At 37.1% G+C, this 17630-nt stretch overlaps 1 protein-coding gene across 2 annotated transcripts in view; it reads left to right on the forward strand.

The window, feature by feature from the left end:
• The window catches only part of TMEM104 (transmembrane protein 104), a 71304-nt gene that overhangs the window by 19340 nt on the left and 34334 nt on the right, over positions 1 to 17630 (forward strand). For both annotated transcript variants that reach the window (XM_039342880.1, XM_039342881.1), the window contains 2 exons: positions 7651 to 7750; positions 8573 to 8681. In XM_039342880.1, the coding sequence (XP_039198814.1) occupies positions 7651 to 7750; positions 8573 to 8681 (209 nt within the window). The remainder of the gene's footprint in view (positions 1 to 7650; positions 7751 to 8572; positions 8682 to 17630) is intronic.

A 17630-nucleotide genomic window follows, 5' to 3' on the forward strand; every position in this document is an offset into this window, starting at 1 on the left:
CCAATTAAAACCTGGCAAGATTTGCTACCAGGATAAAAAGATATAGTGCAGGCAAAGAATAAGCTTTTCAGAATATCATGTTCTATTATAATTGCTGTTATATGCAGACTAGTGATAGGTTTGTTAAAAAAAGAAAGTCTTTGTATTTGCTGCATACCCTGCACATTTCCTTTGGTAATCTTATAAGAATCAATGCTTGTCAAATTGTTATCTTACCAATTTAAGCTAAGATACATAAGATTTCAGGTTATACTTTATAGGGAATCGGTATGTAGTCTTAAAGAGAAAGAAAACCTCAGACTATTTCCATGAAAAGAGTCTAACTCTGAAGGATAGCTTGGCCTCCTCTAACAGGGATTCTGGAGTCATTTATTGTAGTAATGGATTCTAGGCATATATGTCATGTACCACTCCTGGAGAAACTCATTGATCTTCCTTTTTCGTGTGCAGTAATGAAAGTATCAATCAATGAAGGTCTATGACTGTTTATAAAACAGAACCGGCACAATTAATTGAAGAAAACAGAAGATGGCAAACCAAAATCATAACTTTATTGTAAAAATTAAAATGAAACACTGCTTTTGTTGAAGAATTAACAAAGGAGAGCCAAAGTGTTCTTCAGGGGAACCACAAGATTGGCTAAAGGGCAATGGTTTCAAACCCTAACCTTAATGAACTGACCAATGTCATATTTGGCAGACAACTACAAATCTTCCTGGGAAACTGATTCAAAAGAAAATGAATTTGTATATGTCTATGGAGATTCTCAGTCATCCAGGTCATGGTTGTCCCAAAGGTGCTTTTTCACGAGGAACTGGATTTTCTTGTTTTTCCTTGAAGACATTTCATGTCTCATCCAAGGAGCTTCTTCAGCTCTGATTGGATGGTGGGGAATGGAAGGATTTATACTCTTTGCAGACAGCTGGTCATTTGCATTCTTTTAGACGAATCTTTTGGATGAGAAGTGAAACGTCTTCAAAGAAAAAAAGAAAGTCCATTGTCTCATGAAAAAGCATCTGTGGGCCAAATCTGTATAGTTTCTCCAGTGATGCCATCTTAACCTTAGAGTTAAATCATGGTAGATCAATACTAGGGCAAAGAATCTTAGAGAAGGTCAAACAGAAATTGCTGCTTTCTTTCATAATCTTCTCAATTATATTGTAACTGTAAATAACCAAATTTTAGTACCTGAACCTGCCACATATTTATATCATATCACAGTTCCCAAATTTAGGAGAGCTTTATTTTTAGCTTGATTTCATGTTCCTCCCACAGCTGTCCTGAAAGAGAAATACAGGAAATCCCATATGAAACCCAATACTGCCTCTCTGATGTAGGCACCATAGAAACATCAGCCTATGTTGTTCGGTATTGCCAGTTCTATAGGGACATTTGTCACCAGTGGATTAACTGGTGATCAATTTCTTTTAATGAAATTCCTGGGGGACTCTAATAGTTTTTATCTGCACTATCTATTAATCAAAGATAAGTTTATTTATTTAAAAGTAGCAAATTTTTGCTATATTATGGTTGATAGTAGTTCTTGTTAGGAAATTATTTTCATTTTATTGATTGTATTTTTATTAATCAACGACCAGAACAAAGTTCTGTCTGTCGAATGAATACAGAATGTTAAAACAGAAATATGTTCTTAGAATTACCTTAAATCATAAGCAGGAGTCAAGGAAAAGCCATTTTTGTAGCCAAAAAATAAGTCATGGGAGCATCTTTGTTTTACTTTCTATTTAAGTATCTAGATTATAATCTACTGAACTAAAATCCCTATCAGAAGCATTATTAAATATACATTCAAATATTTAATAGAATCAAATGACCTATATAGTGAGCAATATATTTAGTTGGTTTGATTTTAACAATGAGCAATAGCAGCTCTTTCATAATCCTTCTATTTTACATGTCGCCCTTCTAAAAGGTATCACCTATATATTGATTTCTTTTGTAGAAATCAAGCTTTTGAGTAGCAATTGTTTTTTTAAAAAATAATTCTTAATATCATGCTTGCTAAGAAAGTTTTTTGGCCAATAAATTACAAGGTGAAGATAAAGAGTACATCTTTACAAACCTCATTTTATCAAAAGAGAAGGTCTCTTGCTTTGGTTAATGATAATGAATAAGAAATGTCATCTGAAAAATGGACTGACTGTTTGAAGAATGACAGTCTAATTTTACGGTATACCTCTGATTATATTACAGTTGTTCCTAATTCAGGTTTTTTTTTTTCCTGAGAATCCAAGTATTAGCTTTTAAAATAGATGCTATCTTGTTCTTACATTTACTGAGATATATTCAAAATGTCCTTCCAGGAGATTATCACCTTGATATGGTAGAAAGGCTCAGTAACTTCAAATAACCTTGAAAGTGAGGATAGACCCATGAGTTCCTTAAAAATCAGCTTTGCCAGAAAAGTTCAAAGGGGGGAGGGGGGGAATGAAGCTAAGGGCTCCTTCGGCAAAGACGGAGTGGTTCTGTGGGTGTGAAGTAAACTAAACCACCTTTGCAAAGGAATTGTAAGTCAAGGAATTATGTAGTAGATAATGAAATGTAAGAAGCCTGAACAACAGAAAATATAAAATGGTCAAAGCTGAAAGGTATTAAATATGACATTTTAGGAATAAGCAAACATAAGTGGACCAGGATACTGTACTCTCAGTCAGGTGATTATACAATAGGGCATACAGCTATATGAAAGAATGTCAATAATGTTTTTTTAAAAGATGTCCTTAGATATGTGGCTGACTGTAACTGAGTAAATTTTGTAATCCTATCTAATAGCATTATTTATTATTCATTGAATATCAATATTATATTAATTGATATATTTTAAAATGGCAGGATTCACTGAATCAAATACAAGCTTAAACCTTCTTAGTTATAAATATGATACCACTTAACTGAAAGTAAAATGAGCTGATGATAAAAGTGAAAAATTGGGTTTAATATTAAAGAAAATTAAAATGAACCAGCAGGTCTGAACTTAACTGTTGATAGTGAAGAAATGAAGGTGGTAAATAGTTTACTTTCTTGGATGCAAAAATAAAGACATATGAAAAACTGGAGAAATTAAAAGGAGATCAAGTCCAAGAAAGAAGGCAATGTACACCTAGAAAAGATCACGAAGGATAAGAACATTTCAATAAAATCCAAAATAATAATTAAAATGATAGTGGTAATGTATATTTCTATATACTGGACACTGAAAGAGAGAGAGAGAAATGCCTTTGAGTTAAGGATTTGGAAATGATTTTTAAGATTACAATGGACCAAATAAAGACTGGCTATTCCCTTGAGGTGATAATTGACAAGCAAAAATACACAAATTTCAGACGTGCTGTGAGCAGATACAGTCTTGTGAAAAATGATTTTTTCAATGTTTTTTAACATATAGATATGAGTTTTATTTCAACAATATTGATGTAACATAACAGATGTTATGCACTCCTTACATTTCGTAGTGCATTGTGTGATTGAAATAAATATAAATGTACATTTCACATTTTGAAAAAGTGAGCACATTCGTAGATTTACCACTATCTCAAATACCTAAAATTATAAATGCACCAGGTCAGGTACAAATGATTAGAACATTATTAGAGAGGATCTTGGATGAATCTGCCTTATTGAAACTTCAGATATTTAGTTTGATTTGCTCTTTGTTCTTGAAGTGTGTGGTATCATTGTGTCTAGATTAAAAGAGCTTTCATAACCTTCCAACAGATTATAGGCACCTATGAGTCTGGGAAAGGGATTTAAAAAGATTGCCAAACAATTGTACAATTCCACTGTCAAGAAGATGATTAAGAGGTGGAAAAGATTTCAAACAAGTGCCAAATTGCCCAGGGCAGGCCATCCCAGCAAGTTCACAAGATGCTGAAGTAAATCCCTAAGAACCCCCAAATTTTACCATGTTAACCTAGAGGTAGCTCTCACTACTATTGGTGTCAAAAGTTCATGAGACTTCCATTAGAAAGAAGCTACTACACATAGAAATGGCCCAAGGCACACATTCTGGGAGAAAGAAGTTCCCTGATGATTGACTCCAGCACGAGTCCAAAAGCTGGGAAGACTAAACCTCCAATCCCTGTGACCAACCCAGATTGGATCAACCTGATAATACCTAACTGTTCTAGAAAGATGAAAGTGCTGTCTTGATCTTGCTAGATGAGGCAGTCATAGCTTGACTTTAAACTTGAATGTTATTCCAAACTCATTTTCATGCCAGAGTTTCATGAGACTAATTTCTCTTTCTCCTAATAAAGAGTATTTGTTCTCTAATATATTCAGTTTAGCATTTACGAAAGTGCTGACAAAAATCCATTATAGTTTAATAAATAATATACATGAATAATGACCGTAATGTTCAAGTTTTATTTGGTTTTAGATTAATTTGCATTTGATTTTTTTCTTTGAATAAGATTTTAATAAGCATTTATAACTGCAGTTATTTGTACATTTAGCTGGAGAAAAAGCTGCAATGGATCTTAAAGAATTAATGAATATTTTAATCTATTTACTATTTTAAAAATAATAATAAAGCCCCAGCTGGGAATAAATATGCTTTTGATTGCCCTGTTGCTCTTGTCTCATTTTAATATTATGAATAGCTAAAGGTGGGGACATAATTACTGATTATTACTGCAGAGAAATAGTTCTGCTTTTATTCTACTTATAGACATCGTTATTAACAGATACCTAGTATTTTGTGGGTTTTTTATTGTTTTTTTATGCTTTCCTCTTCAGTTACACTAAGTTTTAATAATTTTTAAGAACCAAAATATTTTTAGGAGAAGAGGAGAAAGAAGAATATGTTGTAGACATAAACAAGAATTTTTATGGTTTCCAACTATTAGCATACTGTAAAATTATTTGGCTTATTCATTATGAAATATCACTTGTGGGCTATACAATGGCATAGATATACTAGCAATAAATGAACTGATGACTCTATTGAAGTTATATAATGAATGGAGGTTTTATAAGTGGGATGGCTATTGTACTGCACTGCCCTCTTAATTGCAGTATACAGTTAGCAATTGAAACTAGCATGCACTGTGCTTTTTGCATATTGTATGATGCATTAATTCATGATGGTATACATTTTAATGGCTTTGACACAATAGTTGCCTGGAAAGTAGAAAGTGAATTTCCTCTAGTGTTATAATTTGAACTTGTGTATGCAACAGACTCTTCACACCTAATGCCATTGGTTTCAGCTGGATGTTGAAGTCAAAATCTGATCTCTGGGTAGTCAAAAGGAACCCTCAAATAAGTATCAAGAGAGGAACAGGCGGTAAAGCAAGTGAAAAACCAGCCTGGCAACAGATCTCAGCAGGCATAAATATATTGGTGAGGGGTCCTTGGTGCTCGCTGAGCTTGCTTGTTTTCTTGCAGACGTTTCATTACCCTAACTAGGTAATATCACCAAGGTCCTCTCATTTCAACCCTGAGCTACAAATATTCACCTTCATTGGTATATATTGGTGATTACTGGAGTTCATAGATAATTACTTATTTTAAAAAATACATAATCGGCCTTGTTCATGTTTCAGCATATTATGCATAGAGGAAACTAGAAAGCTTGTCACCTGCTGATGAGCTAAATGCTTAAAACAAATGACTGCCTATCCAAGCTTTGCATCAGGTCAGACTTCAACATATGTCTGGTACTAATTCATAAAATAATTTGGTAGGAACCGCTTTCAGGAAGTGGGACAAATTATAATGGGGAAAATGTATGCTAAACAGTTACAGAGTTAATACTGCTGAACAATGGCCTAGGTCAGGGGTGTCAAACCGCCGACCCACGGGCCAGATGCATCATAGTGAAACCACAGCCACCCCATTGCCGGCAATGGCAAAAAAGTCATGATACGTCGCAACACGTCACGTGATGTTGCGAGTTTGACACCTCTGGCCTAGGTGGAATAGTGCTCATTTCCATTTATCTTTTGAGCAAAGTGTTCTGAAGAAATACAATACTTTTTCCTTGACCCCATTTAGAAGACATGTAGTTGCTGAGTACACCATGTTGTTTCTGGTTGGGGAGGTTTTTTAAAATGTAGAATGTATTATTTTTGCCAAGAAAGAGGGCTGTCAATTGTTGTAGTACTTGTATTTTTCTAGCGGTGACCTTGGCTGATCTCAAAATTTGAGTAGAGTCAGATCCGTTTAATACTCGAATGGGAGACTATCAAATAGGCTATAAGGACAATTAATAGGCTAGATTGGAAGCCAAAACTCAGAAGAAAGAGTTGACAATTTATTTACTTTTTATTTAAATTGTGTATTTATTTATCTGAGCATGCATGGAGTTAATCCAGTAGTACAACATAGGTGAGATATAGGTGGTTTGCAAATGTATTGTTATCCAAGACATACAGAGACATGAAATCACCAAGCATTAAACTTGACTGAAGAATACTTTATGTATTAACAGAGTTGTGCATGCGTGTATGTATACAGAGATATGCATGTGTATATGTGTGCATATGTATATAACTGTATGCACATATATGCTGTCCTCACAAATAGACTACGGAAGATTATTCCTAATGTCAGCTGAATGTACTCAATTTTTTGATTTCTTATATTCCTTTTTTCTTCCTGTCTTTGAATTAATGCCTTCTGTCCTTGGCCTGATTACTTTGAAAATGAAATATGTTTAGATTGAGTTATTTCAGTTCCTTTTTGAAAAACATGTTGATGTGTTTTGGGATTTCTTTATCTTTCTTGATGTCTGATCATAAAAGCTTCTTGGCATACCAATAATTTTGTCCCCAAATTATAAAGAAAAAGTATTGCATCATCGCCTTTTATAAATCATATGGTAATTTGGCAAGATTAGAATCATATCCTGTTTTGGAAACTGCAAATAAATGCTGGTTTTCAGCAAATCAGTTGTAAAATGATTTGGAAGTTGGCATCATGGAAGTCTGCCAACGCTTGTAAATGTGGCCCAGTTGCCAAGCACCCAAAGTGAAGTCATATGACTATGGGGGGGGGGGAAGGAAACAACTGTCAGAATTTCAAATCCAGGTTGTAAGTACCCCCCCAGATAGAGCTTTGGAACTTCAAACCAGTTTGAAGTTGAGGACTACCTATAATACATCAAAGAGGGTTACTGTATGCTTTGATAAAATGAAATTTCAGTGTGATCACACTGCACCTATCATAATTTTTATATACTGCAAGTGAAATAATAGGTGCAAATTGTAGTCCAATGAAACAGGTATTCTGCTCTAGGTTGTAGAAATCTGCTGCTAGGATTCATATTATAGGGCAGTGTAAAAGTACCATATATATCCTTCACTTCTGCCTGGAAGTTTGTCATAGTGAGAGCCTTATATTTAATATAACAATGTGAAATAATTATAGAAAACAATGTTACAGATTTTAAAATACTAGATAGGGTACCATATTTTTGCCTGTAAGATTTAATTCCACTGTGCATCGATTAGATTCTTTTTTTCAAGCAGTATTTTGGGTCCATTTCATTTCAGCATCCATGGGTTCTAAAAAAGTAACTTTCAACAAGAAATGACTAAAATATCAAGCATTTTTTTAAAAAAGTAATGTGATACAATGATGTGAATTGCAATAGTTTATATCTTTATTTCATTTTCTTCCTTGTAGTGGGAGTGAATTTGTTTTACTTCTGTTTAATCATCTATTTATATGGTGATCTGGCAATCTATGCAGCTGCTGTCCCAGTTTCTCTCATGCAAGTGACTTGGTAGGTATGCATTTGGTAACAATATTGTGAATGTGATCATTTCTAAAAAAAATTAAAGGATTATGTAGTTATTTCATATTGATGGTTTTGACTTTGTATTAATGTCTTTGTTTCAATTTCTATCCAAGTTTTCAAGTCAATTTCAGACTATACAAAACTTTAAAAGAGTGAGAATTTACTTAAAAACCATTGTTAGAAATAATCATGAATCCAGTTTACAAGGATAATCAGCAGGAAAGGAGAAGGACTCTGTTTCAATGGCAATGGATATACCATTGGGAGATTTGAAGGTTGGGGACAGATCATCTTGGAGAGGATCTATCCACATGGGTGCTAAGAATTGACAGCTGAGCTGATAAAACATAAATCAAATTGATGGCGCATTTTAGTGTCTGGATATATTTGTTTATAGATCAGATCGTTATTCAGATAGGCCCCAATCTATTTAGGAATTTGAAAATAAAAACCACTACTTGAATTCCTGAAAAACATTTGGCAGTGTATGCCAATATTCAAGGCAAGCTAAATGTACCAGTTAGTAATCCAACTGTGACATGAATTATATCTTCTGAATGCTGTGTAGGACAGTCCACATAGAACATATTACATTGATAAGAAGTAACTGCAGAGTGGAGAACAACTAGCTAAGGAATAGTTGCAGTTGTCATACTAACTACATCATCTGTTGCTTAAAAAGCTATTATTACTTGGTCTGCCACTGTTTCCTGGACATGTTTGTATGACAGAGTGTATATTTATGAATAAGGGTCTTTTCACATATTCAGATGAATATTAATAATCTGCTTTGCTTCTTTTTGTCAGTACTATGACTGGCAATCATTCATGCAGCGTGGAGGATGGGACAAAGTATAATGACACAGACAAGTGCTGGGGGCCAATCAGGAGGATTGATGCTTACAGGATTTATCTGGTAGGTGTCACTAACCAAAGGCGCACAGTATGAATTTTGCTTTGTTCTTAAACAAAACAACATTGTGAAAGAATGATTGATTTCCATTTTAAGGGTATAATCTGCTGCTGTTTTCAGCCTCTTTCTCTTCTTTTTTATTTTTTCTCCTGGAAGTTTGTTAACTTTATACTTTTCAGTAGGTCAGCCTTGTACTGAATAGTGGCAGTCCCTTGAGATACACATAGGTGGTGGAAAATTAATGATAGTTTTCAATGGAAATTACCCCAGCCACAACTCATATTTATCAGGTTGTCTTCACACTGCACTTCAGGCATAGTATCATAGTTTTTTAGCTTTGGCTAACTGTAATGCTTCCTTCCTAATTCCCCTCTTTTCCTGAATAAGGCAATAACGCAAATAGCTCTTCTTCTCCAGGCCAGAAATATTTACAATACTAATGAAGTGATGAAAGCTTGAAAAGGGTTGTCAGACTACCTTGGAAAAGCAACTTAATACTGGAAAAGCAACTTAATTGCATTAATATTGCTACCTGGATACAATAAATATTAGATGCTTCATATACTTCAGCAGTTAAAGTAGGACTGCTCATTGTATGTTGGCATTTTATAAATGAGTGTGATTTTTAACAAATATATTCACTGGTCCTGCTTTACCAATATTTCAATATATATTAAAAGATTTTACTAAAACAAGTATGTGTACATTTTCGGCTTGGGATCCACTTCATTTTATTTCAAATTTGAGATGCACCAATTGAAGCTGTATGTGAAAAATACACTGTGTACTTAAAAAAAAAAAAACCTGAGCCCAAGAATTTGTTTTATTATCTGAACTAAATTCATTCTTTCTATGGAGAAATCAACTATCTATCTTGATTTTAGAAGTATCATTTGAGATGTTAATAGAGATACTTTTTCCCATTGTAGTTAATCAAGTAACCGACTGAGGAGTTTGCTTGTCTATTGCAGTTTATCTAGAGCTCACCCTCTTCATATTTCTATTGTAATGTTTGTCATGAATTTACTTTGACATTTGGCTGTTAGTTAGTAACAATCAAGTGTTAAACATGATAATTAGGGGAAAGAGTAATAAAAATCAGTATATCTGATTTTATTGCTAAAATTATGGCCGTTGCAAATGGTAAGTAAACCATACAGATGGGAAAGAAGAAACAAACCTGAAGCAATAAATACAGTTTTCCTTGAGGGTACTCTTTGCATCTTAACTTTGTTCCTGCACTCCTGACTAGATTATTACTATGAACAGCACACTTCTGGAGGATGGGTGACACACAGTAATAATGCTGAAACAGGAAGCAAGCCTTGGTAATATTAAGAAATGCCATAGCCTGGTTAATTATTTAAAGGAAGTATTGTTTTATTAAATTGTGTCTAGGGCGGTTTCTCCAGAATTTTTATACCTCTGAAGGTTTTCTTACTGAATTTCAGTAACTGTTTGAGCCAACAGAAGGAGAGGCGTGCAGGCATTAATTATGGCCTGTATCTCTGAGATATTGCACCTATAATTCATAAAGTAATATCTTATACCAGAGATGGAAGAAAATGTGTCTTTATGGAAAGAGTAGGTTAGGAATTCTATAAAAGCAATAATAATCTAGAACAGTGGTTCTCAACCTGTGAGTTGCGACCCCATTTGGGGTTGAACGACCATTTCACAGGGGTCACCAAACAACGCAGTCCGCCATTTTTTTCCCCCTTTTCCTTAGCTGTGCTACTCCCTTTTATTCTATTGGCTTTTGAAAGCCAATAGAATAGACTCTCTTGAATAGAGTCTAATTCTATTGGCTTTCAAAAGCCAATAGGAATTGTCCAGGCTGTCTCTGCCCTGCTGAGCCCGCCAAAAGTCCCATTTTGCAAACGGTGCTGCAAGTTGTCTGCAGCGAAGGCGAGCTGTCTGGAAGCTTCCACCCCTCCCTGCTGAGCAACTACTAAAAATGTAAGTAAAAGAGGGCCAGGGGTGGGAGGTAGGAGGCCGGCGGGTTCAAGGAGGGTTGCTGGCATGCGTGGGGCTCAGCGGGTGCCTTACCTCCCTTGGGCTGAGTCAGCTGGTGGCCCAGCCAGTGGTCGCCCTGCGCCATCGCTGCCCCTTACCAGCTATGCCACGGCCGGCGCAGGGGGTGGCACCACGCATGTGCGGTGCTCCCGGGCAGGGAAAGTCCTCAACTTACGACCGGTTGGGTAGTCCTCGACTTACGATTGGTTGGGTAGTCCTCGACTGACGACCGGTTGGGGGTCGCGGCATTAAAAAGGTTGAGAACCACTGATCTATAATAATACAATTTGGCAACAACAACAACAACCAAAGAATACCTAATCAAGAAATACCACTTAGAAACGAGGAAACCCTACACCATTTCAGACAAATGGCTGTCCAGGTTTACCCAGGGCAAAGAAATCAAAGCCTTGTCAGAAGTAATTCAGAATGTAGAGGCAAACCAGGGAGTTGGCAGTGAAGGAATCCAGCAGAGATATACAGCTGTTCTCATTTGGAAACCAGGCACCTTTTCCTCAGAAAGAACAAAAGCCTCTAACTAAAGAAACAAAGAATAACTGAGCATCTAGAACAGCACAAAAACAACAGAATAAGGCTGCCTGCATTGAAGCTTGTTCCAAAGAAACAGCTAGCACAAGCATTAAAAGATGTAAATACTGCAATATCAAATATAAGCACCAATTCACTGCAAGAAGCAAACCAACTAGTCTACAGCACAGCTGCAGTTATAACTGAATACCTGGGATGCAAAATCAACAAAGAAGAAAAACAAACAAACAGTGCACCACAAAAATGGAAGGTTAGACTAGAAAATAAGATCAGCAAGTTAAGATCACATGCAAGCAAGCTAGAACAGATGAAAGAAAAGAAGCTAAAGAACAAGAAGACCAAAGAATACCTAATCAAGAAATACCACTTAGAAATAAGGAAGACCAAGGAAGCATTGGAAATAATAAAGCAGCAAATAACAGCTATAGCCAAGAAAATCAGTAGATACTAAGCTCGAATTGCAAATTATAGACAGAACCTCCAATTTCAATCCAATCAGAAACGCTTCTACCAATCCATCAATGGAGAAACTGCAATGAATCAGTTAGTACCTGACAAGGAAGAAACAGTGCAGTTCTGGAAGCAGATTTGGGATAACCCAAAGAAATACAACAAGGATGCGACTTGGTTTAAATAGATAGATGCAAATAAAACAGAAGTTGAAGTGAAAGAACTAGTAATAACAACAAAAATGGTAGAAAAAAGAGCAAGGAAGATCAAAAATTGGTCAAAAATTGGTGAAGATAAATTGCATGGGTTTTGGTTGAAACATCTAACTGTTATATACCCACTCATTGCCAAGCAGTTCAACAATATACTATAAGGAGGAGAAATTGAAAAGTGGCTAACAACTGGGAAAACCTACCTAATAATGAAAAGTCCAGCAAAAGGGGCAACACCAGGCAACTACAGGCCAATTACCTACTTACCAACAACTTTCAAATTGCTAACTGGTGTGGTAGCTGATGCAGTACAACAGCATCTAGTTGAAAACAATCTCTTTCCACCTGAGCAGAAAGGAAACCACCTCAATAGCAGAGGAACAAAAGATCAACTCCTAATAGACAAAATGATCTTGGAAAACTGCAAAAAAAGGAAGACCAACCTGAATGTGGCATAGATTGACTACAACAAAACATTTGACTCTCTGCCACATGATTGGATAATAAAGTGCCTAGAAATAACAGGAGTCACTAGAAACATCAGAAAATTTGTGCAAAGATCAATGGCACAATGGAAGACACAGTTGCAGGTCAATGGTGAGAGAATGGGAGAGATTAATATCAAGATTAATATTTCAAGGAGATTCATTATCACCATTACTATTTGTTATTGCATTGTTTCCTCTGTCAACAATACTGAATAACTCAGGACGTGGCTATCAAACATCAAAAACATCTGCCAGACTATCCCACCTCCTTTACATGGATGATCTGAAGCTGTATAGAAAAACATCATCTGAAATAGAATCGCTGCTCAACACTGTCCGTATATATAGCCAAGATATTGCAATGGAGTTTGGCTTGGACAAATGTGCCACATTTACTATCAGACAAGGAAAAATAGTGAAAAATGAAGGAATCAAGATGCCCCATGAAAATAAGAATCTGTATGAGGAAGATTACTACAAATACTTAGATATCCTTCAAGCTGACAACATCAAGCCCACTAAAGTCAAGAAAAAGATTAGAGGTGAATACATCAACAGAGTGAAGAAGATCTTAAAGTCCAAACTCAATGGAGGAAATACTGTGAAGGCAATCAACACCTGGGCAATTCCAGTCATTAGATACACAGCTGGAATAGTGGACTGGACTCAAGCAGAACTAAAAGCAATGGATAGGAAGACCAGAAAAATAATGACAATGAATCATGCCCTTCATCCATGCAGTGACATTGACAGACTCTCTGGGACTTCAGAATTCAAACAGACAAGCACCTGCAACATAACACCCCGGATTTAACAATTGTCAATAAGAAAGACAAAAAAGTCTGGATAGTGGATGTGGTAGTGCCTGGAGACAGCAGAATAGGCAAGAAAGAACTGGAGAAGATAACAAAATACAACGACCTACAAATAGAAATTGAAAGACTGTGGCAAAAGCAAGCAAGAGTAGTACCAATAGTAATAGCCACCTTGGGTGCAATTCCAAAACAACTGGAGCATCACTTGAACACCATTGGCATTGACAAATTCGCCATTAGTCAATTGCAAAAGGTGGCCTTACCAGGAACTGCTTCTATCTTGCGACGATATCTGTAATACCATCAAACATCCATATCTGCCTATCCCAGGTCCTTGGTAAAGGACTCGATAGGTAGACAAAAATGCCAAATCCAGTTTGAACATCTGGCTGACTGTGCAATGATCAATAATAATAAAGTTAGAAGGGAACTTGGAGGTCATCTAGTCCAAAACCCTGCTAGGGCAGGAAACCCTATACCATTTCAGACAAATGGCTGTCCAGTCTCTTCTTAAAATCTTCCAGTGTTCGAGCATTCACCACTTCTGGAGGCAGGTTGTTCCGCTGATTAATTGTTCTAACTGTCAAAAAATTTCTCTTTAGTTCTAAGTTGCTTCTCTCTTTGGTTACTTTCCATCTGTTGCTTCTTGTCCTGCCTTCAGGTGCTTTGGAGAATAGCTTGACTCCCTCTTCTTTGTGGCAGCCTCTGAGATATTGGAACAGTGCTATATGTCACCCCTCATCCTTCTCTTCATTAGACTATACCACAGGTTGGCAACCTGTGTCTCCGGAGCCACATGCGGCTCTTTGAGCCTTTCCCTGTGGCTCCCAGCCTCCTCTGCCATTTGCAGTGAGAGAGAGAGACACAGCGAGAGGCACTTGCGCTTCCCTGCTTCTCTCTCTCTCTCTCTCTCTCTCTCTCTCTCTCTCTCTCTCTCTCTTTCTCTCTCCCTCTCTCTCTCTCTCTCTGTTTCTCTCTGGCTGTTTCTCTCTCTCTCTCTCTCTCTCTCTCTCTCTCTCTCTCTCTCTCTCTGTGTGTGTGTGTGTGTGTGTGTGTAAGTAAAAGAAAGTGGACTTACAGTGTTCTCCAACAAGCTGAAAAGCTTTTTAGGTGGGGCTTCTCCCTTTGCTGCATCTCTGCAGGAAGCAGGAAAGGCAGGAGAGAGCTAGCTATCCCAGCTATGCTGACTCAGGAATTCTGGGAGTTGAAGTCCATGAGTCATAAAAGAGCTGAGGTTGCCTACCCCTGAGCTTGTTGGAGAACAGCTTGAAGCCAGCTTGTCAAGTGAGCGAAGATTGGAGAGAGGGAGAGAAAGGGAGGGAGAAAGAGAGAGAGAGAGGGAGAGAGAGAGAGAGAGGAAAGAGAGAAAGAAAGAGAGTGGGGAAGAGGACTGGCAGATCAAGGGCACAAAGAGAGAGAGGGAGAGAGAGACAGAGAGAGAGACCCTTTTGACATCTAAAAGGAAGATAACACTGCATACACACACACACACACACACACACACACACACACTGTATATGTCGGCGTATAAGGCGACTTCCGCGAGCGCTAAAATCGGCGCCAAAGACGGGTCGTCTTATACGCCGGAAATACTGGTAGTTTCCGGCGTATAAGACGACGTTCTAGGAATGCAGCTCAGCGATAAAGATGGTCGTCTTATACGCCGGGTCGCCTTGTACGCCGGCATATACGGTATGTGTATGTATGTATGTATGTATGTATGTATGTATGTATATAAAATAAAATAATCCAAACACCAGGATGATACTAAAAACAAAACTGTTTAATATAAAAGCTGAGCCTTTCGTTGGTCAACACTACTGACATCATCAGAGTGTGATGCGAGATTGCTGGGAGTCCTTCTTATGCTTGACCTAGTTACCGGTCTGTCCGTTCCCTCCATCTGGTTTCTTAAACGGCCCACGTCCTTTATTGTGTTAGTGCCCTTCGAGGTTGCTGTTTCCTTCCTCCTGGAACCAACCGCTCTCCATTTCTGTTCACCAACTCCCATGTCCGTCATCCTCTCTAGCCCCGTTCCGTGGTCTGTCCGACCCTCCCTGAACTGACTGTGCTTGTGTGTTTATGGTATGGATTTATTCAGGATTCACATTTTTAGCATAATTAGAGGCTATATATATTAGCCTCCAGTCCCCTGATCATTTTTGTTGCTCTTCTCTATACTCTTTCTAGAGTCTCAACATCTTTTTTACATCATGGTGACCAAAACTGGATGCAGTATTGTACCAAGGCATTGTAAATTGGCATTAACACTTCACGTGATCTTGATTCTATCTCTCTGTTAATGCAGCCTAGCACTTTGTTGACTTTTTTGGCAGTTGCAGCATACTGCTAGCTCATATTTAAGGGATTGTCCACTAGGACTCCAAGATCCCTCTCGCAGTTGCTACTATTGAGTAAAGTACCACCTATACTATACCTCTGCATTTGGTTCTTCTTGCCTAAATATAGAACCTTACTTTTTTCACCACTGAATTTCATTTTGTTAGATAGCGCCCAATGTTCAAGTCTGTCAAGATCCTTCTGTATCTTAATCTATCTTCCGGAGTGTTGGCTATTCCTGCCAGCTTGGTGTCATCTGCAAATTTGATGAGTTCCCCATCTATCCCCTCATCCAAATCATTGATGAAGATGTTGAAGAGCACTGGGCCCAGAACAGAGCCCTGGGGTACCCCACTACACACGTCCCTCCCTGTAGATGCACTTCCATTGAGGACCATACGCTGAGTACGGCCTGTCAACCATCTGGTGGTAGTGCTGTCTAACCCACATTTTTCTGTCTTATCAAGTAGTAGGTTGTGGTCTACTTTATCAAATGTTGAAGCTTCAACAGTATGTAAAAATTGGTAGTAGAATGAAAGAGCCTTCTATGTTCAATTGCTTACTGGCTCTAAACTATTGGGAAGAATGATTGGGTTGAGTATTTTTCATAGCCTAAAATTAAACATCCTGGTTCCCAAAGTTGCAGTTGATCTCTTTCCTTTATGGGCTTCAGAGCTTCATATGACCAGCAATATGATTTACTGCTGCTGTAGAGTAGAAAGCATATAAATTGTAATATAAAGTGGATCTCATATTAACAAAAAACTCCAAACCTCTCTCAAACACAGGGGGAAAATGTAGGATAACTTTGTTTCCATGTGTACAGCCATCCTGCAGTTTTTTTTTAAATTTACATCATTATCCTGTATACTGTGGCCTTTTCTCTATTAAAAAAGAAGAAAAGAAGGAAGAGAAGAAGCAGTAGCAGTAATAGCTAAATAGAATCCTTGGCTACCCCTCAAAGTTGTCCTTCCCTGATCTAGATCACTAAATACTTCCCTCATTTTGCTTCCATTGACTAGTTTGATGCACTTTCGTAAAAACAGTTTCCTAATTGGTTCATTGGGAAGGAGAAAATAAGGCTTCCAATTGAGTTCACTATCATTTTCAGCAAGTGTGGTCAAGATTGTTCAAACTGTTTACTTTTGCCCCCAAGAAATTTGAAGTTTGCATTCTGGGTTCCTACATTGTACTATATTTTGCCTGTTTCCTATATTGTACTATAGGAAATTGCCAGTTTTCTATATTGTACTATATTTAGAATCTCAAAACGCTGTTGCCTGCCCGTTATCATCATGTATTATATGTACATATGTGTGTACTCACACACACACAAGCACGCATATACCCTCTTTCTAAGATTTCTGGTTTTTTGTACTCTTCTCCCTCTCCTATTGCAGTATTTTTTTATTATACGTTAACTGTGTCCTGAAGCTAGGAAAGAAATAGAGAGAATGATGGACATAAAAATATTACTTTGCAGTTTAATGTTCAAAAGCTCCTCCAGAAATAGTTTGTATTCTATACCTTGAATGAAGGCTGAGCGCCATGCACGTAGTGAAAGTATTTAGACAGATTAAGTTGCTTTCTGATGAGTTTCCTTCCTGTGCAGCATCTTAATATTACTGTCTGCAGGCTCCATCAACTTGAGCATAGCTCCACTGTCTGGTAGGCTTACATTTAATCTTTATCTTTCACAAGTTTCAGAATTGACTCTCTTATAAACTACTCCCTGGAAACTACTATTCTAAAGCATAATTTTGCTAAATAAACAAGTAATTAAAGAAAGGTGTTTAGTTGATAGATGATTCTTTCACTCTCAAACATCATTTTGTAGCTTTTTTACAGATGGGTTTTGAATCTGGATTCACTCATGAAGTGTTATAAATACTTCTTTTCTAATCACTGGCATATTGGGTGATATGAATTCATGGCAATGCAGATTTATTGGTGAAAGAAAATGGTGACGTTTGACCGTGTTTTCTGGTTCTTATTTATTGTTTATTGGCACCACAGCATTCAGATTCCAAGCGGTTTTGGAATGAGAATCACTTGCAGTCTCCGGCTGAGTTAATTTTTCCC

This window comes from Crotalus tigris, unplaced genomic scaffold (assembly GCF_016545835.1).
Source record: "Crotalus tigris isolate CLP2741 ecotype Arizona unplaced genomic scaffold, ASM1654583v1 scf7180000017814.3102382, whole genome shotgun sequence".
NCBI classification, from domain to species: Eukaryota; Metazoa; Chordata; class Lepidosauria; order Squamata; family Viperidae; genus Crotalus; species Crotalus tigris.